The 27,267-nt window shown below is 44.3% G+C and overlaps 1 protein-coding gene across 1 annotated transcript in view; it reads left to right on the top strand.

Moving 5' to 3' along the window:
* Window positions 1-27,267, top strand: part of LOC144503791 (dynein regulatory complex protein 11-like) — a 531,388-nt gene that overhangs the window by 492,764 nt on the left and 11,357 nt on the right. The window contains exon 18 of the mRNA XM_078228677.1: window positions 17,145-17,383. Coding sequence (XP_078084803.1) covers window positions 17,145-17,383 — 239 coding nt within the window. The remainder of the gene's footprint in view (window positions 1-17,144; window positions 17,384-27,267) is intronic.

The raw sequence follows: 27,267 nt of genomic DNA, 5'->3' as shown, positions 1-27,267 counted from the left end.
CTTCTGGAGTCAACATTGAGTTCAACAATTTCAGATGATGAACTTTGATAGAGTTATTTCAATGGCCTTTTTTAGATCCAGGTTGGGTTCTACCAATAATTCTTTTTGAGCTGTCATGTTGTTCATTCCACATACCAATCTGACTCGCAACGTGTCTTTAAGGGGTGACTGAATTCACAGTCCTCTTCCAATTTTTATAACCTGGTCTAAAATTCAGTGAAATATTCAGCAGGGGTTCGCTCTGCTGTGTTAAAGTGGTTGATACCAGAGATGAGGGGTGTTGATTATGAGGAGAGACTGAGCAGATTGGGTTTGTACTCGTTGGAATTTAGAAGGCTGAGGGGGGATCTTATAGAGACCTATAAGATAATGAAGGGGCTGGATAGGGTAGAGGTGGAGAGATTCTTTCCACTTAGAAAGGAAGCTAGAACTAGAGGGCACAACCTCAAAATAAAGGGGGGTCAGTTTAGGACAGAGTTGAGGAGGAACTTCTTCTCTCAGAGGGTGGTGAATCTCTGGAATTCTCTGCCCACTGAAGTGGTGGAGGCTACATCGTTGAATATGTTTGAATCACGGATAGATGGATTCCTGATCGGTAAGGGAATTAAGGGTTATAGGGATCAGGCGGGTAAGAGGAGCTGATCCACTTCAGATCAGCCATGATCTTATTGAATGGCGGGGCAGGCTCGAGGGGCTAGATGGCCTACTCCTGCTCCTATTTCTTATGTTCTTATAATAGAGGGTTTTGCTTTGTCATAGCCATTTGTCAAGTCTACTAACTTGTTAAAGGTTTTCGAGTCAGGGGCATCTGAATAGGTCAGACTTTGTATCACGCTGAATGCCAGGACCCCGCATGCCATCAGCAGGATTACTTTCTGTTGTTCATTTCCCTTAATATTATTAGCTTGGAAGAAGTAATGCATGCACTCTGCATATTAGGCCCAGTCTTCTATGCTTGCATCACAGGTTTCAAGTTTATCAAAAAGAGACATTTTTTCTTACCGGAGGAGAATTACTTGTCTTAATGATGAAGATGATGAAAGAGAAGAAAAAAGTAATCTTACTCCTCATCGCCTATGTAATAATTTCACCAAGTCCAGTCTTCTGTCACCAACACCCTTTATTTACACAGTGAATAAAGCACCACTGCTGCAGCTATGGCACACGAGTCAAAGCCCGAGACCCACAGTCCTCAATCTGGGTAGAGGCAACAGTTTTAAACTCCCATTGATCCTTTCCTATTGGTTGAGCCTCCATTCGCTCCGTAGGGGAATTCATATTCCATGAGCTCCATGGGGGCAGATCTATTATGATTCCCGTATTGTCCGTGGCCATCATACCACTTACCATTTTAATTTGCCACTTTGCTTTCACTTTGACCTGCTGCAGTGTTCCAAAGAAGCTCAACATAAACTTCAGGACCTCAGCTTCCGATTCGGCAGTTTTCAGCCATCTGGACGCAACACTGAGTTCAACAATTTCAGATGATGAACTTTGTGCCCCATTTTGACTTTTTTTACAATGTGCCATTCTTAATTGTGTTTTTTTATTCTTTTCACTTTCAGACAGAGCTGTTCATTATTCTGCCATGCATATGTATTCCGAACAAATGGTTTTGGTCTAATTATCCAAGGAGTGGTAATTATTGTCAGATTGTCATCCCACTCCTATTTTTTTTACATAAAGATGGAGCACCACATTTCTGGCCCAGTGTTCAAAAATGTGGAGAAAATCTGTGCTGTGAAACCTCCTTCGTAGTGCAGGATTGTTGGGGAAGCTGAGCCATCCTTTTATGACACTGGACATCATGTTTTAGTAAGTCTTGATTCACTGACACACTGAAAAGCTTTGGAACATTTCATTAGCTTTTCATTGTGTTAGTGAATAAGTGTGAACGAGGTAAACAGATAAATGGGGAAGGTGGCAGAGTAGGAAGAGTGGCAGGATGGCTGGTGGCAGGATGGGTAGAGCAGCAGTGTGAGTAGGATGCAGCTGAGTAGGTGGAAGCTGAGTAGGATACTGAGATCAAGCTGAATGGGGGTTTCAGAGGGTCAATGGAGGGTGGGGGGAGGAAACAAAAGGCGAGGGTATGTCAGAGAGTCATGGGACAATTGGAGGTTCAGGCAGGAAATCGGAGGGTCACGAGGGAATCTGAAGGTCGAGTAATTCAGAGGCCCAGTGGGGAGTGGAGAATCAGAGGGCAAGGCAGAGTTGGACGGTCAGGGTGGGTTATGGCAAGTGTCAAAGGGCTTTGGGGGTTGGGGGGTACTGAGGGTCAGGGGTCAGAGGGCCAAAGTGGCAGGAAGGCGTGGTTGGGTGGGGGGGTGGTTATTGAGACGATGAGACATAGGAATAGAAATAGGCCATTTGACCCATCTAGTCTGCTCCACCATTCAATGGTCATGACTGATTTGATATGATAATCCTCAACCTCCTTTTCTTGTCTTATCCCCATAACATTAAAAATCTGTCTATCTTATCCTTTAACATACTTAACGACCTAATGTCTATAGCCCTCTGCAGTAAAGAATTCCATAGATTCACTACACTCTGAGAGAAGAAATTCTTCCTCATCTCTGTCTTAAATGATGTGGAAATGCCGGTGTTGGACTGGAGTGGCAAGGTGAGAGGTCACATGACACCAGGTTATAGTCCAACAGGTTTATTTGAAATCACAAGCCTTCGGAGTGCTGATTCTTCGTCAGGTCCAGACACTTCACCTGGACTATAACCTGGTGTTGTGCGACCGCTCATCCTGGTTTAAGTGGATCACCCCTTACTCTGAGATTATGCCTGTTGGTCCTAGACTCTCCCACAAGAGGAACAACCTCTCAGTATTTACCCTGTCAAACCCCTTGAGAAATGTATATGTCTCAATAAGGTTGCCTCTCATTCTTTCCAACTCCAATGAGTACAAGTCCAACCCACTCAACCTCTATTCCTGGCATCAACCAAGGGAGCCTTCTCTGGACTGCATCCAATGTCAGCATATATTTCCTTAGACAAGATAAAAACTGTTCACAGTTTTCCAGGTGTGGTCTAATTATTGTCTCATAGTTTTAGCAAGATTTCCCTACATTTATACTCCATTCCCTTTGAAAGAAAGGCCAACATTCTTTTGATTTGATTTGATTTATTATTGTCACATGTATTAGTATACAATGAAAAGTATTGTTTCTTGCATGCTATACGGACAAAGCACACCGTTCATAGAGAAGGAAAGGAGAGAGTGCAGAATATAGTGTTGGAGTCATAGCTAGCGTGTAAAGAAAGATCAACTTGATGCGAGATAGGTCCATTCATCTGGCAGCAGGGAAGAAGCTGTTCGTGAGTCGGTTAGTAGGTGACCTCAGAATTTTGTATCTTTTTACCGAGAGAAGAAGGTGGAAGTAAGTGTGTCCAGGATGCGTGGGTCCTTATTTATGCTGGCTGCTTTTACGAGGCAGAGGGTGGTATATTACCATTTTTTGTCTAAGTGCCGGGCGGACTTGAAACTGGCAGAGTTTCGGATCCGTTTTTTGGGTGTGTTTTTAGGCCCCCCCATATGCACACTCTGGCTGCAAAATTTTGGGCGAGTCTAATTCTCGCTGCAGAAGCCTGTGGGCGGGGCTTAACACGCCCAAAAGCCTGCTGCTCCAACCGGAGCCTCCAACTGTGCATGCGCAGAAAAAAAATAAACTCACGCAGCTCTGCTGACAGATCCCTCCCGAGCCGGATAATGCCTCCCATCTGGCCCCCATGGGCATTGGACCCTCCCCACAACATTACTGACCCCCTTATTGCTCCCCCCCCCACCCAGCGATTGCAGGCAGAGTGGCAGTGCTACCCTCCCCACCAATCGCAGGCAGAGTGGCAGCCCCCCCACCCTCCCCCCCACCCCCTCAAAAGCACCCCAGGAACACAGCCCTCCCCATCCTCCCTCCAGTAACACACACCCAGAACTCATGCAGTATTGACCAAATACACTGCTGCTTGAAAAGTCCTGAGGCTGCAGCACTGCTATTTCAAAGGGCTTCCAGCACATGGATGAGTGCTGCATGCAGTAGGACCCAGCAACATCCCTAGGACCCAAGGTCAGTGCTGCCAGAGTCCATGCTACAAATTGGACATTGGACACCATAATCAGCAAGCCCACCACCCCCCTACGCACTTGCAGACCCCTCCCGACCCGAAACGCAACATTGTCGCCATGAAACAACGCTCTGTGAGCAGCATGGAGCCGTCCAACAGAAGGCACTTACCTCCTCACTAACTCTCACTGATGGAGCGCCAGAATCCGACTTTTATGGAGCATGTCTGTTCCAGACCGATCTGGCTGGGGTGGACGCAGTGGTAAAGGCAGGCATGCTGCTAGATTGGGTCGTGCAGCTCGCCAATGGGATTGATATGTGTGCAAAAATATTTAAATTGACATGGCATCCGTTTTGGGCGGGTTCCCAAGCGCGCCAGTATTTTGGCCTTAGTAAAGTGGGAACCGGCGTGAAAACGGATTCAGATCGCGCTAATCGCCTCACACCCGACTTAATCAATTTTTAGCGTCCGAAAACAGGCGCAACACAATGGTAAATTACCATCCAGAGTCAATGGATGAGAGGCTGGTTTGCGTGATGGATTGGGCTACATTCACAACCCTTTGTAGTTTTTTGCGGTCTTGGGCAGAGCAGGAGCCATACCAAGCTGTGATAAAGCCAGAAAGAATGCTTTCTATGTGCATCTGTGAAAGGTGCTGAGAGTCGTAGCTGATATGCCAAATTTCCTTAGTCTTCTGAGAAAGTAGAGGCATTGCTGGGCTTTCTTAACTATAGTGTCGGCATGGGGGGACCAGGCCAGGTTGTTGGTGATCTGGACACCCAAAAACCTGAAGCTCTCGATCATTTCTACTTTGTCCCCATTGATGTAGTCAGGGCATGTCCTCCACTTTGTTTCCTGAAGTCGATGATTATCTCCTTTGTTTTGTTGACATTGAGGGAGAGATTATTGTTGCCACACCAGTTCACCAGATTCTCTATCTCATTCCTGTACTCTGTCTCGTCATTGTTTGAGATCCGACCCACCATGGTGGTATCACCAGCAAGCTTGAAAATCGAATTGGAGGGGAATTTGGCCACACAGTCATAAGGAGTATGTTGGGGACTGAGGACGCAGCCTTGTGGGGCACTGGTGTTGAGGTTGATCTTGGAGGAGGTTGATGCCTATCCTTACTAATTATGGTCTGTGGGTTAGGAAATTCAGGATCCAGTCGCAGAGGGAGGAGCCGAGACCCAGGCCACGGAGTTTAGAGTTGAGTTTTGTAGGAGTAATAGTGTTGAAGGCTGAGCTGTAGTCAATAAATAGGAGTCTGGCATAGGTGTCTTTGTTATCTAGGTGTTCCAGGGTTGAGTGCAGGGCCAGGGAGATGGCATCTGATGTGGACCTGTTGCGACAGAAGGCGAACTGTAGTGATCCAGGAAAATCGGGAGGCTGAATTGATTCATGCCATGACTAACCTTTTGAAGCAATTCATAATGATGGATGTCAGAGCTACCAAAGTGCATAAGTTCACATTTTGCCACATTATATTCTACCTGCTAACTTTTGCTCATTCACCTAATGGTGTTATCACTAGGCTGTTAATCCAGAAACTTGGCTAATGTTCTGGGGACCTAAGTTTGAATCCCACCATGGCAGATAGTGAAATTTGAATTCCACAAAAAATATCTGGAATTAAGAATCTACTGATGACCATGAAACCATTGTCGTCTGTCAGAAAACGCATGTGGTTCACAAGCGCCCTTTAGGGAAGGAAATCTGCCATATTTACCTGATCTGTCCTACATGTGACTCCAGACCCACAGCAATGTGGTCGACTGTCTCTCAACTGCCCTCTGAAATGGGCAATTTGGAATAGGCAACAAATGCTGGCCCATCAAGTGACACCTATGTCCCACCAATGAATAAAAAAAAACCTAACCTGTCTCTACCCCTCTGTAGACGCTTTGTGTCATCTGCAAACTTGGCAATAGTGTATTTCACTTCCCTTGTCCAAGTCATTAATATATGTTGTAAATAATTATGGCCTCAGCCGTGATCCCTGTGGCACTCCACTGGTTACAGGTTGCCATCCTGAAAATGTTCCTCTTACCCCAACTCTCTGTCGTCTATTAGATACAGTAAGAAGTCTCACAACACCAGGTTAAAGTCCAACAGGTTTATTTGGTAGCAAATACCATAAGCTTTCGGAGCGTGCTGCTCCTTCGTCAGATAACCACTCCATCTGACGAAGGAGCAGCGCTCCGAAAGCTTATGGTATTTGCTACCAAATAAACCTGTTGGACTTTAACCTGGTGTTGTGAGACTTCTTACTGTGCTTACCCCAGTCCAACGCCGGCATCTCCACATCATGTTTATTAGATAGCCAATCTCCTGTACATGCTGATATACTACCCCCAACAACATGGGCTCTTAATCTTAAAGAATCATAGAATCCCTACAGTGCAGAAGGAGGTCATTCAGCCCATCGAGTCTGCACCGACAACAATCCCACCCAGGCCCTATCCCCATAACACCATGGATTTACCCTTCTGATACTTCTGACACTAAGGGTCAATTTAGCATGGCCAATCAACCTAACCCGCACATATTTGGACTGTGGGAGGAAACCGGAGCACCTGGGGTGGAAACCCAAGTAGACATGGGGAGATTGTGCAAACTCCACACTTATAGTCACCTGAGGTCGGAATTGAACCTGGGTCCCTGGCACTGTGAGGCAGCAGTGCTAACCACTGTGCTACTGTGCCGTCCCTTATCGAACACTTTTTGGATATCCAAGTGGATTACATCTTCTGCTTCCCCTTTATCAATCATGCTCATACTACCTCAAGGCATTCTAATAAATTTGTCAGGCATGATTTCCCCTTCAGTAATTCATGCTGGCTCTCCTTGATTATATTATGTATTTCTGGAAGTTCTGCTTTCTATATTCTTTATAATGGACTCTAACATTTTCCAAATGACAGAAGTTCAGTTATCTGGCCTATAGATCCCTGTTTTTGACTCCTTCCCTTTTTGAATAAGGCAGTTTTCCAATCCTCTGGGCCTGTTCCAGAATTTAAGGATTCTTGGGAGATTATTATCAGTGCATCTTTTAATATCCTGAGATGCAACCCATCAGGTCCAGGGGACTTATCAGCCTTTGGCCCCATTAGTTTCCCTTGTACATTTTCTCAATTTTGTTTTTTCTTGGAATCATAGAATTATAGAATCTATGGCATGGATACAGCCCTTTTGACCAAACTGGTTCATGCCAACAAAATGCCGACCATTTGGCCCATATCCCTCGAAAGCTTTTCTATCCATGTATCTGTCCAAATGCTTCTTAAATGTTGTCAATGTCCCTGCCTCAGCCACTTCCTCTGGCAACCCATTCCACATGCCTACCACCCTTTGTGTAAAAAGATTGTTCCTCAGGTTCCCATTAATTCTTTCCCCTCTTAACTTAAACCTATGCCCTCTAATTCTCGATTCCTCAACCCTGGGAAAAAAGACTGAGTGCATTCACCCTGTCCATGCCTCTCATGATCTTATGCACCTCTGTAAGATCACTCCTCAGTCTCCTACGCTCCAAAGAAAAACGTCCTAGCCTATCCAATCTCACTCTATAACTCAGTCCCTTGAGTCCGAGCAACAACTTTGTAAATCTCTTCTGCACTCTCTCCAGTTTAATAACAGATTTTCTTACCATCTTTTCTATTGATTCTTTCGTATTTTTGGAATGTTATTCATGTCTTCTACCTCGATGACTAATGCAAGTATTTGTTTAACTCCTCTGCTGCTTCCTGATTCCCCAATATTATTTCCCCAGTCTCATTCTTTAAGGGACCTATGTTCATGTTATGATGGCCATGAAGGACATGAAGATCATCGATTGATCTCCCCGTGGGCTTTGTGGAGTATGAGTTTCCTTATTGAGCGAACGGAGGTTCCCCCGATTAGGAGCAGGTAGCAGGGGCTTATAAACCTGCTGCTCAACCTGGACCGGTGTTGTAGGTCCTGAGGTGTAGACTGTCTAGCAGTAAGCCACGAGTGCGGCTCTTCTCTTTGGTACACAATAAAAGGCCTTTGGCAATGGGAAACTGGCGTCTGGCTGAATTACTACATTGGTGACGAGGAGAATTTTCTTTTTCTCCAATTCTCCCTCCGGACAACCTCCGTAAATCAAAAATCTCGTCCAGTATGAAAAAACCATTCTGCCTTTTTTCAGGAAACTTGAACGCTATGATACCAGTGAGGAACTCTGGGCCCAATATACAGAGTGCATGCAAAGGGGTCACGAAATGTCCTTGGCAAACAGGATTAAGGAGAATCCCAAGGCATTTTATTCATACGTTCGGAACAAAAGGGTTGTCAGGGAAAAAATCGGACCTCTCAGGGACAAAAGTGGGGAATTATGCTTAGAGCCCAAAGAAGTAATATCCCAACAATTCAGGAAAGTCAGGGGGCAGAGTTGAATATGGTTGCCATCACAAAGGAGAAAGTGCTAGAGAAACTAAAAGGTCTGAAAATTGATAAATCTCCGGGCCCAGATGGGCTACATCCTAGAGTTCTAAAGGAGATAGCTGAAGAAATAGTGGAGGCATTAGTTATGATCTTTCAAAAGTCACTGGAGTCAGGGAAAGTCCCAGAGGATTGGAAAATCGCTGTTGTAACCCCACTGTTCAAGAAGGGAACAAGAAAAAAGATGGAAAATTATAGGCCAATTAGCCTAACCTCAGTTGTTGGCAAAATTCTAGAATCCATCGTTAAGGATGAGATTTCTAAATTCTTGGAAGTGCAGGGTCGGATTAGGACAAGTCAGCATGGATTTAGTAAGGGGAGGTCGTGCCTGACAAACCTGTTAGAGTTCTTTGAAGAGATAACAAATAGGTTAGACCAAGGAGAGCCAATGGATGTTATCTATCTTGACTTCCAAAAGGCCTTTGACAAGGTGCCTCACGGGAGACTGCTGAGTAAAATAAGGGCCCATGGTATTCGAGGCAAGGTACTAACATGGATTGACGATTGGCTGTCAGACAGAAGGCAGAGAGTTGGGATAAAAGGTTCTTTCTCAGAATGGCAACCGGTGACAAGTGGTGTCCCGCAGGGTTCAGTGTTGGGGCCACAGCTGTTCTCTTTATATATTAACGATCTAGATGACGGGACTGGGGGCATTCTGGCCAAGTTTGCCGATGATACAAAGATAGGTGGAGGGGCAGGTAGTATTGAGGAGGTGGGGAGGCTGCAGAAAGATTTAGACAGTTTAGGAGAGTGGTCCAAGAAGTGGCTGATGAAATTCAACGTGGGCAAGTGCGAGGTCGTGCACTTTGGAAAAAAGAATAGAGGCATGGACTATTTTCTAAACGGTGACAAAATTCATAATGCTAAAGTGCAAAGGGACTTGGGAGTCCTAGTCCAGGATTCTCTAAAGGTAAACTTGCAGGTTGAGTCCGTAATTAAGAAAGCAAATGTAATGTTGTCATTTATCTCAAGAGGCTTGGAATACAAAAGCAGGGATGTACTTCTGAGGCTTTATAAAGCACTGGTTAGGCCCCATTTGGAGTACTGTGAGCAATTTTGGGCCCCACACCTCAGGAAGGACATACTGGCACTGGAGCGGGTCCAGCGGAGATTCACACGGATGATCCCAGGAATGGTAGGCCTGACATACGATGAATGTCTGAGGATCGTGGGATTATATTCATTGGAGTTTAGGAGGTTGAGGGGAGATCTGATAGAAACTTACAAGATAATGCATGGCTTAGATAGGATGGACGTAGGGAAGTTGTTTCCATTAACAGGGGAGACTAGGACGCGGGGGCACAGCCTTAGAATAAAAGGGAGTCACTTTAGAACAGAGATGAGGAGAAATTTCTTCAGCCAGAGAGTGGTGGGTCTGTGGAATTCATTGCCACAGAGGGCTGTGGAGGCCGAGACGTTGAGCGTCTTCAAGACAGAAATTGATAAATTCTTGATTTCTCGAGGAATTAAGGGCTATGGGGAGAGAGCGGGTAAATGGAGTTGAAATCAACCATGATTGAATGGTGGAGTGGACTCGATGGGCCGAATGGCCTTACTTCCGCTCCTATGTCTTATGGTCTTATGGTCTTAAGTAGGGGAGATCCTAAATGAATACTTTGCGTCGGTATTCACAAAGGAGAGGGATGTGTTGACTGGGAGTGTCTCGGAGGGGAGTGTTGAACCGTTAGAGAAAATCTCCATTACAAGGGAGGAAGTATTAGGTTTTTTAGAGAATATAAAGACTGACAAATCCCCAGGGCCTGATGGAATCTATCCAAGGCTGCTCAGGGAGACGAGAGATGAAATCGCTGGGCCTCTGACACAAATCTTTGTCTCGTCACTGGACACAGGTGAGGTCCCAGAGCATTGGAGGATAGCTAATGTGGTCCCGTTATTTAAGAAGGGTAGGAAGGATAACCCGGGTAATTATAGGCAGGTGAGCTTGACGTCCGTGGTGGGGAAGTTGTTGGAGAAGATTCTTAGAGATAGGATGTATGCGCATTTAGAAAGGAATAAACTCATTAACGATAGTCAGCATGGTTTTGTGAGAGGGAAGGGCCGTGGATGTCGTCTATATGGACTTTAGTAAAGCGTTTGACAAAGTACCTCATGGTAGGTTGGTGCAAAAGGTTGGATTTCATGGGATAAAGGGGGAGGTGGCTAGATGGGTGGAGAACTGGCTTGGTCACAGATAGCCAAATAGGTTTTTGGTCACTGATAGCCAAGTTCTGCACACACGAGGACGGCCTCAACCGGGATATTGGGTTCATGGCACACTATTTGTAACCCCCACAGAGTTTCACTGGCTGTCTTGTCTGGAGACAATACACATATTTTTAGCCTGTCTTGATGCTCTCTCCACTCACATTGTTTTGTTTCTTAAAGACTTGATTAGTTGTAAGTATTCGCATTCCAACCATTATTCATGTAAACTGAGTCTGTGTCTTTATATGCTCTGTTTGTGAACAGAATTCCCACTCACCTGAAGAAGGGGCTTGCAGCTCCGAAAGCTTGTGTGGCTTTTGCTACCAAATAAACCTGTTGGACTTTAACCTGGTGTTGTTAAACTTCTTACTTGGTCACAGAAGACAGAGGGTCGTAGTGGAAGGGTCTTTTTCCGGCTGGATGCCTGTGACTAATGGTGTTCCGCAGGGCTCTGTATTGGGACCTCTGCTGTTTGTGATTTATATAAACGATCTGGAAGAAGGTGTAACTGGGGTGATCAGTAAGTTTGCAGACGACACGAAATTGGCTGGACATGCAGATAGTGAGGAACATTGTCAGAGGCTACAGATGGATATAGATAGGCTGGAAATTTGGGCAAAGAAATGGCAGATGGAGTTCAATCCAGATAAATGCGAAGTGATGCATTTTGGTAGAGCTAATGTAGAGGGGAGCTATACGATAAATGGCAGAACCATAAAGGGTGTAGATACGCAGAGGGACCTGGGTGTGCAAGTCCACAGATCCTTGAAGGTGACGTCACAGGTGGAGAAGGTGGTGAAGAAGGCATATGGCATGCTTGCCTTTATAGGACGGGGCATAGAGTATAAAAGTTGAGGTCTGATGTTGCAGATGTATAGAACGTTGGTTCAGCCGCATTTGGAATACTGCATCCAGTTCTGGTCGCCACTCTACCAGAAGGACGTGGAGGCTTTAGAGAGAGTGCAGACGAGGTTTACCAGGATGTTGCCTGGCATGGAGGGGCTTAGTTATGAGGAGAGATTGGGTAAACTGGGCTTGTTCTCACTGGAAAGACGGAGGATGAGGGGAGACCTAATAGAGGTGTATAAAATTATGAAAGGCATCGATAGGGTGAACGGTGGGAAGCTTTTTCCCAGGTCGGTGGTGACGTTCACGAGGGGTCATAGGTTCAAGGTGAGTGGGGGGGAGGTTTAACACGGATATCAGAAGGACGTATTTTACACAGAGGGTGGTGGGGGCCTGGAATGCGCTGCCGGGCAAGGTGGTGGAGGCGGGCACACTGGGAACGTTTAAGACTTATCTAGATAGCCACATGAACGGAGTGGGAGTGGAGGGATGCAAAAGAATGGTCTAGTTTGGACCAGGGAGCAGCGCGGGCTTGGAGGGCCGAAGGGCCTGTTCCTGTGCTGTATTGTTCTTTGTTCTTTGTACTTCTTCCATGCTAACAACATTAAAGGAGACAAAAATCAAAAGCTAATATTGTTGACGGCATGCAGAACCCAACTTTCAGAGTGATTAAAATGTCTGACCTGTCAAGCTGCCCCGACTCAAAAACTTTTAATGAGCTAATAGACCTGGTGACAAACCACTATGACCCAAAGCCATCTGTTATATTCCAGAGATATCGCTTCAACATGACTGAAAGAATACCTGGGGAATCTGTCATTGAGTTTTTGGCTAAGTTATGGAAATTGGCAGATCATTGCGAATTTGCACCATCGCTTAGACATAGACATAGAACAGTACAGCACAGTACAGGCCCTTCGGCCCTCGATGTTGTGCCGAGTTTTGTCCGAAACCAAGATCAAGCTATCCCACTCCCTATCATTCTGGTGTGCTCCATGTGCTCCATGTGCCTATCCTAAAGTGTCCGACTCCACTATCACAGCAGGCAGTCCATTCCACACCCCAACCACTCTCTGAGTAAAGAGCCTACCTCAGACATCCCTCCCATATCTCCCACCATGAACCTTATAGTTATGCCCCTAGTAACAGCTACATCCACCCGAGTAAATAGTCTCTGAACGTCCAATCTCTTATTGAAGTGTTGTGAGACAGACTGTATGTGGCATAAATGACCTAACTACCCAGATGAAGCTATTGGCAGAACCCGGTTTGGATTTTTAAAAAAGCCATTGAAATAGCCTTATTATGTGAGAATGCAGGGAAAGGGGCTCAGAACTACAGAGGGCATCAAACAGCAATGTCCTCCAACTAGAGGGAGGGATCTCATATAATCAGTCCTCATTGGGGAATGCTTGTGTACATCAGGTGTTAAAGGGTCTTTTTCAATATAGGAACTCTAATATTACCACCAGACAATCAAGGAAATGCAATGATGACCATGAGGATATTAGAGAACATACTCCAGAAATATGTAGTTGCAGGACAACAGATTATTGCAAACACTTTCAAAGGACAGAGCCAAGACAAAGTTTCAGGAACAGGCAAAATGTGTGCTGCCTCGTGAAAAAATGAGGCCAGTACCTGACTGCACCATGCAGGTATCCCCCCTTCAAGACACCGGGACATTACAACTGTGTTACGATTTGAGGTTGTCCCCGTTTTTGAGACGTAACACTGAATCCCCTAAAAAGTAATACCTCACCTCGTAAAAGTGTGTGGAAAGGTATGAACTGTTCTTTGATAACGTTTAGTGGTTAAAATAGAAATACCTGACACTCACTTTAAAATAAGCACTTAACAATTTATTTATTGAACTAACAGGCAACTTTAACTAAACAAGTAACATACCAAATAAAATATGATTCTAATGGAATGCTTTTCAAGTAAATATAATACTTATTCATCAAGGGACCAGGGATGGGAATTGAATGTCCCAGGATATTCAATATTTAGGAAGGACAGGCATAAAGGAAAAGGTGGTGGAGTGGCACTGCTGGTTAAAGAGGAAATTAACACAATAGTGAGAAAGGATATTAGCTCTGACAACGTGGAGCCTGTATGGGTAGAGTTGAGAAATATCAAGGGGCAAAAAACATTAGTGAGTGTCATATATAGACCCCCAAACTGCAATGGTGATGTTGGGAATGGCATTAAACACAAAATTAGAGATTCAGGTGATAAGGGAATCATAGAAATCATAGAAACCCTACAGTGCAGAAGGAGGCCATTCGGCCCATCAAGTCTGCACTGACCACAATCCCACCCAGGCCCTACCCCCACATATTTACCCGCTAATCCCCCTAACCTACACATCCCAGGACTCTAAGGGGCAATTTTTAACCTGGCCAATCAACCTAACCCGCACATCTTTGGACTGTGGGAGGAAACCGGCGCACCCGGAGGAAACCCACGCAGACACAAGGAGAATGTGCAAACTCCACACAGACAGTGACCCGAGCCGGGAATCGAACCCGGGACCCCGGAGCTGTGAAGCAGCAGTGCTAACCACTGTGCTACCGTGCCGCCCTTCATGTACGAGACCCCTTGGTGATGAAAGTCCATAACATGATAGAATTTTTTAATCAAGATGGAGAGTGAAGTAGTTGATTCGGAGACTAGGGTGCTGAATCTTAATAAAGGAAACTGAGGATATGAGGCATGAGTTGGCCTTGATAGATTGGGGAGAGTTACTTAAAGTGATGACAGTGAATAGGCAATGGGAAACATTCAAGGAATGCATGGGGGAACTGCAGCAACTGTTTATTCCTGTCTGGCACAAAAGCAAAATGGGTAAGAGGGCCAATCCATGACTTACAAAGGAAATTAGAGAGAATATCCGATCTAAGGAAGAAGAACACAGATTGGCCAAGAAAAATAATAAGTCTGAGGATTGGGAGCAGTTTAGAATTCAGCAAAGAAGGACCAAGGGATTGATTAAGAAGGGCAAAATACAGTACGAAAGTAAGCTTGCAGTGAACATAAAGACTGACACTAAGACACTATGTGAAGAGAAAGAGGTTGGTAAAGACAAATGTAGGTCCCCTACAGACAGAAATGGGGGAATGTATAATAGGGGACAAAGAAATGGCCGAGCAACTGAATACATACTTTGGTTCTGTCTTCACAAAAGAGTGCACAAATCAGATGCCAGAAATGTTGGAGAATACAAGATTTATTGAGAGGGAAGAACTGAGGGAGATCAATATTAATAGAGAAATGGTGCTGGGAAAGTTGATGGGATTGAAGGCAGATAAATCCCCAGGACCTAATAATCTACATCCCAGAGCACTCAAGAAAGTGGCTCTCGGAATAGTGGATGCATTGGTGGTCATTTTCCAGGATTCTATAGACTCTGGAACAGTCCCTGCAGATTGGAGGGTAGCAAATGTCACTGCAATATTCAAAAAGGGATATAGAGAGAAAACAGGGAATTATAGGCCAGTAAGCTTAACATCGGTAGTGGGGAAAATTCTCCAATCCATTATCAAGGACTTTATAGCAGAGCACTTAGAAAGCAGTGACAGGATCAGACAGAGTCAGCATGGATTTATGAAGGGTAAATCATGCTTGACAAATCTGTTGGAATTTTTTGAAGATGTAACTGGTAGAGTTGACAAGGGGGAACCAATCAATGTGGTATATTTGGACTTTCAGAAAGCGTTTGAAAAAGTCCTGCACAAGAGATTATTGTACAAGAGATTATAAGCGCATGGGAGGAATGCATGGAGGAAGTGTATTGAGATAGATAGAAAATTGGTTGGCAGAGAGGAAACAAAGAGTAGGAATTAATGGGTGCTTTTCAAATTGGCAGGCAGTAAGTAGTGGGGTGCCACAGGGATTGGTGTTGGAACCCCAGCTATTCACAATATATATTAATGACTTGGATGAGGGAACAAAATGTAACATCTCAAAGTTTGCAGATGATACCAAGTTGGGTGGGAGGGTGAACTGTGACGAGGATGCAGAGATCATTCAGAATGATCTGGACAGGTTGGATGAGTGGGCTAATCAATGGCAAATGCAGTATATTTGGATAAGTGTGAGGTTTATTCACTTTGGAAGCAAAAACAAGAAGGCAGATTACTACCTGAGTGGCTGTAAATTGGGAGGGAGACTGTGCAGTGGTACCTGGGTGTCCTTGTGCACCAGTCACTGAAGGTAAGCATGCAGGTGCAGCAGGCAAGGTAAGGAAAGCAAATGGCATGTGGCCTTCATTGTGAGAGGTTTTGAGTACAGGAGCAGGGATGTGTTGCTGCAACTATACAGGGCCTTGATGAGGCCACACCTAGAGTATTGTGTGCAGTTTTGGTGTCCTTTTCTGAGGAAGGATGTTCTTGCTCTCGAAGGAGTGCAGCAAAGGTTTAGCAGACTGATGGTGGGACTGATATATGAAGAGAGATTGACTAGGTTAGGATTGTTTTCGCTGGAGTTCAGACAAAATGAGGGGGGATCTCATAGAGACTTAGAAAATTCTAACAGGTCTAGACAGGATAGATGGGAGGAGGATGTTCCCGATGGTGGGGGAGTCCAGAACCAGGGGTCACAATCTGAGATTTCAAGGTAGACCATTTAGGATGGAGGTGAGCCTGTGGAATTCATTACCATAGGAAGTAGTTGATGCCAAAACATTGAATGTATTCAAGAGGCGGCTGGATATAGTACTTGGGCTGAATGGGATCAAAGGTTATGGGGAGAAAGCAGGATTAGGCTCTTGAGTTGGATGATCAGCCATGATCGTAATGAATGGCGGAGCAGGCTCAAAGGGCCACATGGCCGCCTCCTGCTCCTATCTTCTATGTTTCTATGAATCTGTGGAATTCACTACCACAGAAAGTAGTTGAGGCCAAAACATTGTGTGATTTCGGGGAGAATTAGATACAGTTCTTGGGGCTGAAGGGATCAAGGGATGTGGGGAGAGGGTGGGATCAGGATATTGAATTTGATGATCAGCCATGATCAAAATGAATGATGGAACAGGTTTCAAGGGCCGAATGGTTTATTCCTGCTTCTATTTACTATGTTCCTGTCTGCTCACCACGTGTATGCCATGGGAGACCAGTCGTAATTCACACAGTCCTGAATACATCATTTCATGGAGGGATTATCAGATGTCAAGGCTAAATAGATGTAAATTTTATTGTATTGTGTTTCCTGACGTTGAACGTCTGGATTCCTGTGGGGGGCTGGGGGTGAAAACAATGGCATCAGCATGACGTGCAATTTGGGCCTCTTGTGGGATATTCCTCTCTTGTCACCAATTTCACCCAAACAAAATGGGAACAGAAAATCCCCCACTGTTTTTGCAAACTTTTTGCATCTTCTGTTTTAATAAATGCAAGCTAACACATTTTGTAAAGTAGCAGATGATGTAATATCATGAAATAAATGTTAAGCATTCCACTACAAATATCACCCAACAGAAAATTCCAACCTATCACTAATGCTTTGCAATGTTTACAGCCAGGGTAAACTAATTAGACTTCTCTTGTTTCTTGTGACAGTGTTATGGCAGAACATAATTCAACAAAATGGTGGGATCTTGACTAGTTCATTGGACCTGAGTTCCCTAGCTAAGGTCACTGATGGGTATACCCAGGGACACTTTAGCCAAGCTGCGAAATATGTTCTCACGGAGCACCGCATAAAGCAGCTGCACACAAAACCTCTCACCGCAGTAGAGTTTATCGCTCCTCTGACCAAGCAAGATCCTGTGTATAAAGAGGAGGAGGAATCACTCAAGGTAAAAAGCAACTTTAGGAAAGAGTCACTGTTGATGTTCAATTGGTAACTAAAGCAATCTAAAGACTGTGTTTGTGGTGTCAGAGAGAAACACATTTTTTAAAAAATGTTAAAACTTTTGTTCATTGTCCTAGGACACAGATGACTTTTCACACACCAAACTGTCTCAAAGGGAGAGATTTTGAGCAGAGGCCTGGTAATTTCTCAACACAGGGACAAAATGAGAGTGCAAGTCAGCCATAGCTACCATGTACAATTCCTGGTGGTCCATTCAAGTGCTGTTAATTTTACAGTATGTCCATTATTCTTTTGAAGCGGAAAGGAAATCAGAGTTCTAGTAGTTATTTTTTTCAGGTGCCTCCATGGAGAATCAATTTTAGGAGATTTCACTTATTAAGCATATAGAGAGCAATTTTAGCCAAGCTCTTTGGGCAGAAAACTCCTGGGATCAATTGGAATGCTGGTTTTATACTCCACACAGCAATACTCAATGGAATGTAAAGTTGTTCACTATTGCATTACTATCTGGTAGTCATGATGTGGAGATGCCGGCGTTGGACTGGGGTAAACACAGTAAGAAGTTTAACAACACCAGGTTAAAGTCCAACAGGTTTATTTGGTAGCAAAAGCCACACAAGCTTTCGGAGCTGCAAGCCCCAGGGGCTTGCAGCTCCGAAAGCTTGTGTGGCTTTTGCTACCAAATAAACCTGTTGGACTTTAACCTGGTGTTGTTAAACTTCTTACTGCATTACTATCTGTCAGCTTCCCAATTGGCCTGTTATGTTAAATCATCTTAATCAGCCTGGACAATCATACAAAGTCATCAGGACGTGCCATTTGGCATGTTTAGACAAGGTTGATACTGATTGATACACCAACACCAACGTTCTCTTTTCACTGCTCTCGTTCCAAAGTTACCTTAACAAAGGTCCTTCAAAAGTGTTACTCTCCAAAGCCATTAATCTTCACAGAACATGGGCCAGTGGTTAGCACTGCTGCCTCACAGTGCCAGGGACCTGGGTTCAATTTCAGCCTTGGGTGACACTCTGTGTGAAGTTTGCACGTTCTCTCTGTGTCTGTGTGGGTGTCCACTGGATGCTCCTATTTCCTCCCTCCATCCAAACGTGTGCAGATTAGGTGGATTGGCTATGCTAAATTGTCCCTTTGTGTCCAAAGATGTGTAGGTTTGGTGACTGTGGTAAATTCCCCCTTAGTGTCAGGGAGAATAGCAGGGTGTGTGCGATTGCAGAAGTAGGGTCGGGGTGGGATTGTTATCGGTGCAGGCTTGATCAGCTGAATGGCCTCCTTCTGCACTATGGGGATTCTGTGATTCTATGAACAGTACAAGTGCCACCAAAGGAATCAAGTGGAAGGCAAAAATACTGCTCTGTTTGTGACAAAAGTAATAAGGCTGGCATAACTGTGATGATGTGGAGGTTGATCCCCTAAAGAAGTAATGCCAAATCCCCCAAAGAGGAATACCTTGCCTCGTAATCTGTGAAAAGTGTGTGGGAAGGTGAACTGTCCTTCATTAAGAACATAAGAAATAGGAGCAGGAGTAGGCCATCTAGCCCCTCGAGCCTGCCCCGCCATTCAATAAGATCATGGCTGATCTGACGTGGATCAGTCCCACTTACCCGCCTGATCCCCATAACCCTTAATTCCCTTACCGATCAGGAATCCATCCATCCGCGCTTTAAACATATTCAGCGAGGTAGCCTCCACCACCTCAGTGGGCAGAGAATTCCAGAGATTCACCACCCTCTGGGAGAAGAAGTTCCTCCTCAACTCTGTCTTAAACCGACCCCCCTTTATTTTGAGGCTGTGTCCTCTAGTTTTAACTTCCTTACTAAGTGGAAAGAATCTCTCCGCCTCCACCCTATCCAGCCCCCGCATTATCTTATAAGTCTCCATAAGATCCCCCCTCATCCTTCTAAACTCCAACGAGTGTTTAGTGGTTAATTAACAGATATACCTGATACTCAATTTAAGATAAACTCTTAACAATTTATTCATTTAACTAATAGGGAACTTTAACTAAGCAAGTAATATACCAAAGAACAAAGAACAGTACAGCACAGGAAACAGGCCCTTCGGCCCTCCAAGCCTGTGCCGCTCATTGGTCCAACTAGACCATTCGTTTGTATCCCTCCATTCCCAGACTGCTCATGTGACTATCCAGGCAAGTCTTAAACAATGCCAGCATGTCTGCCTCCACCACCCTACTTGGCAGCGCATTCCAGGCCCCCACCACTCTCTGTGTAAAAAACATCCCTCTGATATCTGAGTTATACCTCGCCCCTCTCACCTTGAGCCCGTGACCCCTCGTGATTGTCACTTCCGACCTGGGAAAAAGCTTCCCACTGTCTATCTATCTATATCCTTCATAATTTTGTACACCTCTATTAGGTCTCCCCTCATTCTCCGTCTTTCCAGGGAGAACAAGCCCAGTCTACCCAATCTCTCCTCATAGCTAAGACCCTCCATACCAGGCAACATCCTGGTAAACCTTCTCTGCACTCTCTCTAAAGCCTCCACGTCCTTCTGGTAGTGCGGCAACCAGAACTGGATGCAGTACTCCAAATGTGGCCTAACCAGCATTCTATACAGCTGCAACATCAGACTCCAGCTTTTATACTCTATACCCCGTCCTATAAAGGCAAGCATACCATATGCCTTCTTCACCACCTTCTCCACCTGTGCTGCCACCTTCAAGGATTTGTGGACTTGCACACCTAGGTCCCTCTGTGTTTCTATACTCTTGATGGCTCTGCCATTTATTGTATAACTCCCCCCTACATTAGTTCTTCCAAAATGCATCACTTCACATTTATCTGGATTAAATTCATCTGGATTAAATTACTCCACTTGGAGTACTGTGCCCAGTTCTGGTTGCCTCATTACAGGAAGGATGTGGAAATGATTGAAAGGGTGCAGAGGAGATTTACAAGGATGTTGCCTGGATTGAGTGGCATGCCTTATGAGGATAGGCTGAGGGAGCTCGGTCTTTTCTCCTTGGAGAGACGTAGGATGAGAGGAGACCTAATAGAGGTATATAAGATGTTGAGAGGCATAGATCGGGTGGACTCTCAGAGCCTTTTTCCCAAGGTGGAAATGGCTGCTACGAGAGGACACAGGTTTAAGGTGCTGGGGGGTAGGTACAGGGGAAATGTTAGGGGGAAGTTTTTCACACAGAGGGTGGTGGGCGAGTGGAATCGGCTGCTGTCAGTGGTGGTGGAGGCAAACTCAATAGGGACTTTTAAGAGACTCCTGGATGAGTATATGGGACTTAGGGTTATAGGTAGGCCTAGAAGGTAGGGATATGTTTGGCACAACTTGTGGGGCCTAAGGGCCTGTTTGTGCTGTAGTTTTTCTATGTTTCTAAATTCCATCTGCTTTTTCTCCGCCCAATTTTCCAGCCTATCTATATCCTGCTGTATTGTCCGACAATGTTCATCGCTATCCGCAAGTCCAGCCAAATAAATTAATGTTCGGCTGGGATGCTGTTCAAATAAATGCAATGCCCATTCATGAACAAAAAAAAACAGCATTAAGTCACTCTCAAAAAAAATATATAACCAGGTTATGTGTCTTTCAGAACCTTCTGAAATGTCTTGGATGATTTCTCTGTCCGTAAGTTCTCTTTTGAATAGGTACCTCTCACTTGTGTTATGAAGGGCAGGGTGATCTCCTCTCAGAGAACTAACACGCAACCACTCAAAGAGAAGTACCTCCCTTTCATAATCTATTAGAGAGTATGTGGGAAATAGTACAATCTGACTTCAGCCATTTTTTGGTGGTTAAATCAAAATAACTATCTGAAACTGAAACAAATAACACTTTATTTTTCTAACCAATAGTAAATAGGTTAACTGGACTATTAACAAACCGAATAAAACACTGTTCTAATGGAATTCTGTTTAGATAATTACAACTCCTACTTATTAACAAAAAAAAATTGAATTTTTAGTCACACTCAAAATGCAGTCAGGTTTGTCGAATGTTCCTTTCTTCTTTGCTGACTCCTCCTGTGTTCCGTTGGTGTGTTCCTGTGAGATGAGATGAGGCTTTCTCTTGATAGATAAATGTGGCTGTTACACTGACTGAAAGTTGCTGTCTGTCTGTGCCTGTGTGTCTCTCTCAGAGAGAGTTGTGAACTCTGGCAGGCTATTGGCAGAGGCAGTAGCTGTCTTTCTGGCAGTTTGGAGCTGTAGTCTTTATACCCTGATGACATTCACACAATACAGGTTTGCAGGTTATTAAAACATAACATTCAAATTTGATAGGCTGCTGTGATTCAAATGCGTCCTTTAATTTGGTTAAAATTCAAAAGCATGTTTTGATTCAAATACCTAAAGCCTGTTATCAAAGCAACTTTGTTTTTGCCTGATACATTGTTTCAGTCTGTCCTGGATTTTTGCACCTGCAGCTCTTTTGTACAGTAAAAATCGAAACCACCTTTCAAACAGACAGTTTTACAACTCGTGGCATTTTACAAGCATTTATAATTTTCATAAACACTAACTTCACAATGCTGGTTAGATGGTGCGTTCTCTTAATAGATATATAAAGCTGGCAGGGTGGAGAACTGCTCTCTCCCTCTTGAGACCCGAGAGGTGGCAGTTGCTAACTCCTATTTTTCCCTCTTTACTCTCTTTTATACCTTTGATGACCTATCAATTTTCCTACAACAGGATTGGTCTGATTTTGTTCAACATCATCAAATTCAAAACTTATAAGTTCTTGGTAGCTGAGTGCCAGATTTAAATTGATTGGGCAAAATTCAAACATTCAAATGCCTGAAGCCTGCTCCCAAGGCAACCCTGTTGTCTGGCCTTGGATATAAATGTTTCAGCTTGGATTCAGTATATATTTTGCATTGTAAACCTCCAAGCACTGAAACCAAAATGAGCTTTTAAAGGGGCCACAATGTTTTTTCCCTCTATCATGTTTACATTCTTTAAATCTTTATAAAACTCAACTTCGCAACACAACATTGTGAGTATGGCAAATCATTAGAAGATTCTCTTTGAAATCGTCTTATTATTTGGACACCAGCTTAGTGTCCAAATAACAAGATGATCCAGGTACACAGTTGAATGAGACATGTTTTTTACACAGAGGGTGGTGGGTGCTTGGAACTCGCTGGAGAGGTAGTGGAAGCAGGTACGACAGTGACTTTTAAAGGGCGCCTTGACAAATACATGAATAGGATGGGAATAGAGGGATATGGTCCCCAGAAGAGTAGTGGGTTTCAGTTCAGTCGGGCAACATGTTTGGTGCAGGCTTGGAGGGCCGAAGAGCCTGTTCCTGTGCTGTAATTTTCTTTGTTCTAAACCAAAAGGCAGGAGTCAACTCTGATTCACTTAAACTTATGTTTATTTAACATTTTAGGCACCAAACTCAAACTTACAACTGTTGCAATACTTTAACTATTTTATTGAACATTAACTCTCGTTCTTTAACTGAAAACAGATACTACCCAGTTTGGAACAAAATGGCCAGGTCCATTCCCGATGTAGCTTCCATCCTCATAGTCCTTCTCTGAAGATGTTCTTCATGACACTGTTGCAATGGTTGATCTCTGAGTTAATGCTGAAGACAAAAAGACTGAAACATCTATTTTATCCCCAAGCTGTCCCAGCCTTCCAGAAAGTTCTCTGGCACTCAGTCAATGGTGTAACTGGAAATCAATCACATTGCCCAACCATAATGCTTAGTTTACATGGCATGTCGGTCACGTTGCCTTACCCCGTATATGGATATGGCTCCGCCATGTCTATCTTAGTTCAAACAACTATCCTTACTTGGTCAGCACAGGAAGTGTCATGTCACAGATTGCAGCAACTTTACAGCTTGCATCTGTGTTTGATTATAGCTTAGCCAAAAATCCCATGCATGCTTAACTGTCAGTCACAATTGCTCTTTAAAACCAATATTGCCATTATTGTTGTTAAAATCATTGTGCAATGGAGCCAAGTTCCGCACACATGAGGACGGCCTAAACTGGGATGTTTGGTTTATGTCACACTATCAGTAACCCCCACAGCTTGCCTCCTGGACTTGCAGAATCTCACTGGCTGTCCTGTCTGGAGACAATACACATCTCTTTAACCTGTGCTTAATGCTCCCTCCGCTCACATTGTCTGTATCTTTAAGACCTGGTTGGCTGGAGAGATTCGCATTCTAATCAGTATTCTGTAACTTGATTTTGTGTCTCTGTGCCCTGTTTGAGAGCAGATTTCCACTCCATCTGACAAAGGAGCAGCGCTCCGAAAGCTAATGGCATTTGCTACCAAATAAACCTGTTGGACTTTAACCTGGTGTTGTTAAAACTCTTACTGTGTTTATCCCTTGATAGCCAGGGTTCACTGGATTTGTTGTTCTCACCCTTTTTCTTTATTGGGATATGTTGGTCCTGTACTCTCCCTATTTCATTCTTGAATGCATCCTACTGTTCTTTTACAGATTTGTGTAAAGGTGTCTGCTTGGAGTCCATTCTGGCTAAATTATATCTGATCTTATTAAAATCAGCCTTCCCCTAGGAAGTAGACCATATGCCATTGCGACACCATATGCTATACCATGCCATATGCCTTCTCCAGGACATGCACCCTCGCTCCTGAGTGGTCCAACTTCCTGCTGTTACGAAGGAGAGGTTGATCTGAGAACTAACACTCAACCACTCAAAGCAAAGTACCTCCTTTCATAATCTGCTAACAGTTTGTGAGAAGGGAGATTGTCTGCCCTTCAACAGCTTTTAGTGGTCAAATCAAAATAACCACCTGAGAGACACTGTGTAAAATTGACAAATAACACTTATCTAACTAACAGTAAGCAGGTTAACTAAACTATTAACAAACAGAATAAAACTATTCTAATGGAATGCTATTTAGATAATTACAATTATCTAATTGGGGCGGCATGGTAGCACAGTGGTTAGCACTGCTGCTTCACAGCTCCAGGGACCTGGCTTCGATTCCCGGTTTGGGTCACTGTCTGTGTGGAGTTTGCATGGGTATCTGCATGGGTTTCCTCCGGGTGCTCCGGTTTCCTCCCACAGTCCAAAGATGTGCGGGTTAGGTTGATTGGCCATGCTAAAATTTCCCCTTAGCGTCCTGAGATGCGTAGGTTAGAGGGATTAGTGGGTAAATGTGTAGGGATATGGGGGTAGAGCCTGGGTGGGATTGTGGCCGGTGCAGACTCGATGGGCCGAATGGCCTCTTTCTGCACTGTAGGGATTCTATGATTATTTCTATGATTCCCACTTATTAACAAAAAAATAGAATTTTTAGTAACACTCAAAATGCAATCAGGTTTGTCGTCGTCTTTGCTGATTTCTTCTGCCTTCTTCTATTCTGTTCTGTTAGTACCTTTACGATTGAGATTAGGCTTCTTCTTAAGACATAAACGTGGCGTTACATGGTTAAAGAGTTGCTGTCTATGTGCTGTCTCTCTCTGAGTTGTGAACTGTTGCATTTGCTGGCAAGTGGTCTTCTGGCTGTCTTCCGGAGCTGCGAGCTGGTTTTCTACCCCAAATGACAGGCCAAACACCCTGATAATAGCCACTGCTATTCAAATGCCTATTTCAAATTGATTGGTTAAAATACAAAAACATGTTCTGATTCAAATGCCTAAAGTCTGTTACCAAAGCAACCCTGTTGTTTTTGCCTCTGATACATTGTTTCAGTGGATGCACCTCCAGATCTTCAGTACAGAAAAAACAAAACCACCTTTTAAATAGACAATTTTACAACTCTTAGCATATTTACAACTTTTTAAATAATTTTACAAACACTAACTTCACAACACCGCACTTCTGTTCCACAGGGCCTGGCTCAATCAGGTGGCTCTCAAAGGATCGCCCCTTATAAAAGCCATGTTGTCACACTCCTTCCCTCCCCTAAGCTTGAGTCTACCTATGAGTGAAAACAAAAGAGAAACACCATTACACATAGGCATACCGACACACTATCACATTAGGGATACCAAAAGAAAGTCCAGACTCTTGCAGAACGTTGCAACTCTGTCCAGGATCCTTTATCAGCCAATGATCCCAGTCTGGCAGAAGCAAAAGGCAAACTCGACATGTTTTCCAGCTGCAGAAGCCAGAGGTTGCCTTGGCTCCACAAAGGCTGTAGGTATCCCTGGTTTTGTAGCTAGTACACATGAATCCGAAGTGGGACACATCTGTTGGTTCCCTGGATCAGACCCCGCTCTCTTCCTCAAATGATCCACATGCTTCTTAACATAGAATCATAGAATCCCGACATACAGAAGGAGGCTATTCGGCTCATCAATCTGGACCGACCACAATCCCACCCTGGCCCTATTCCTGTAACCCCACACATTTACTCTCCTAATCCCCCTGACACTAGGCTCAATTTAGCATGGCCACTCAACCTAACCCGCACATCTTTGGACAGTGGGAGGAAACTGGAGCACCCAAGGAAACCTACGCAGATGTGGAGAAAGTGCATATTCCATACAGATAGTGACCCGAGGCTGGAATTGAACCTGGGTCCCTGGCGTTGTGAGGCAGCAGTGCTAACAACCGTGCCACGTGCCGCCCTTGTACATGGTGACGTTGCACTTCCACATGTATGAAGGTGATCTCATTCTTTCCACAATTCTTCCTGGCACCCAGGCTGGTCTACCACTAAAGTTTCTAGCCATGACTATGTCGTGGACCTCAAAGGCTCTATCTCCTTTCTTTAAATCATGGTGTTCTTTCCATGAGTCTTGCCTAGCCTCCACCTCCCCCGACAAATTTGGAAACACCAAGTCCAAGCAGGTTCATAGATGTTGTCCTATTAATAATTCAACTGGCATAACCCCTGTGGTAGCATTCGTGTAGTGTTATACGATAACAAGAAACTTGCCAAGTGTACAGTCAGCAGCCTCTGAGTTTGCTTCTTCGTAGAAGCTTTAAATATTTGTACAGCTTGCACTGCCAAGCCATTCAAGGCTGGGTGGTAAGGGGTTGGCTGAATGTGGCGTATCTCATTTGACCTGGCAAATTGGCGGAACTCCTCAGCTGTAAATGTTTGCTATTATCAGAAACCAAGACCTCAGGGATGGCAAAGATCTGCCACAACCTGGCGATGGTGGCTGTAGCCATTGTGGATTTCATTAGCTGGATAATTAGCCATTTTAAATGTGCATCAACCATGAAGGAATTGAGTCTTCCACCCTGGGGAAAAAGCTTATAATTATCCACCCTTTCCATGCTCCTCATAATCTTGTAAACTTCTATCAGGTCGCCCCTCAAACTCCATCGTTCCAGTGAGAACAAACCAAGTTTCTCCAACCTCTCCTCATAGCTAATGCCCTCCATGCCAGGCAACATCCTGGTAAATCTTTTCTGTACCCTCTCCAAAGCCTCCACATCCTTTTGGTAGTGTGGCGACTAGAATTGAACTCTATATTCGAAGTGCGGCCTAACTAAGGTTCTATAAAGCTGCAACATGACTTGCCAATTTTTAAATTCAATGCCCTGGCTGATGAAGGCAAGCATGCCGTATGCCTTCTTGACTACCTTCTCCAACTGTCTTGTCACTTTCAGTGACCTGTGTACCTGTACACACAGATCCCTCTGCCTATCAATACTCTTAAGGGTTCTGCCATTTTCTGTATATATGTATTAAATATATATATACTGTATATATGTATTAAATCCAAAATGCATTACCTTACATTTGTCCGGATTAAACTCCATCTGCCATCTCTTCGCCCAAATCTCCAACCGACCTATATCCTGCTGTATCTTCCAATGGTCCTCATCGCTATCTGAAATTCCACCAACCTTTGTGTCATCCGCAAACTTACTAATCAAGTTAGTTACATTTTCCTCCAGCAAAGGTCCCAGCATTGATCTCTGAGGAA

The sequence above is a fragment of the Mustelus asterias genome, chromosome 14, assembly GCF_964213995.1.
Source record: "Mustelus asterias chromosome 14, sMusAst1.hap1.1, whole genome shotgun sequence".
Lineage (NCBI taxonomy): Eukaryota > Metazoa > Chordata > Chondrichthyes > Carcharhiniformes > Triakidae > Mustelus > Mustelus asterias.
Note: the sequence above shows the minus strand (reverse complement) of the source record. Positions and strands in the feature narration are given on the sequence as shown.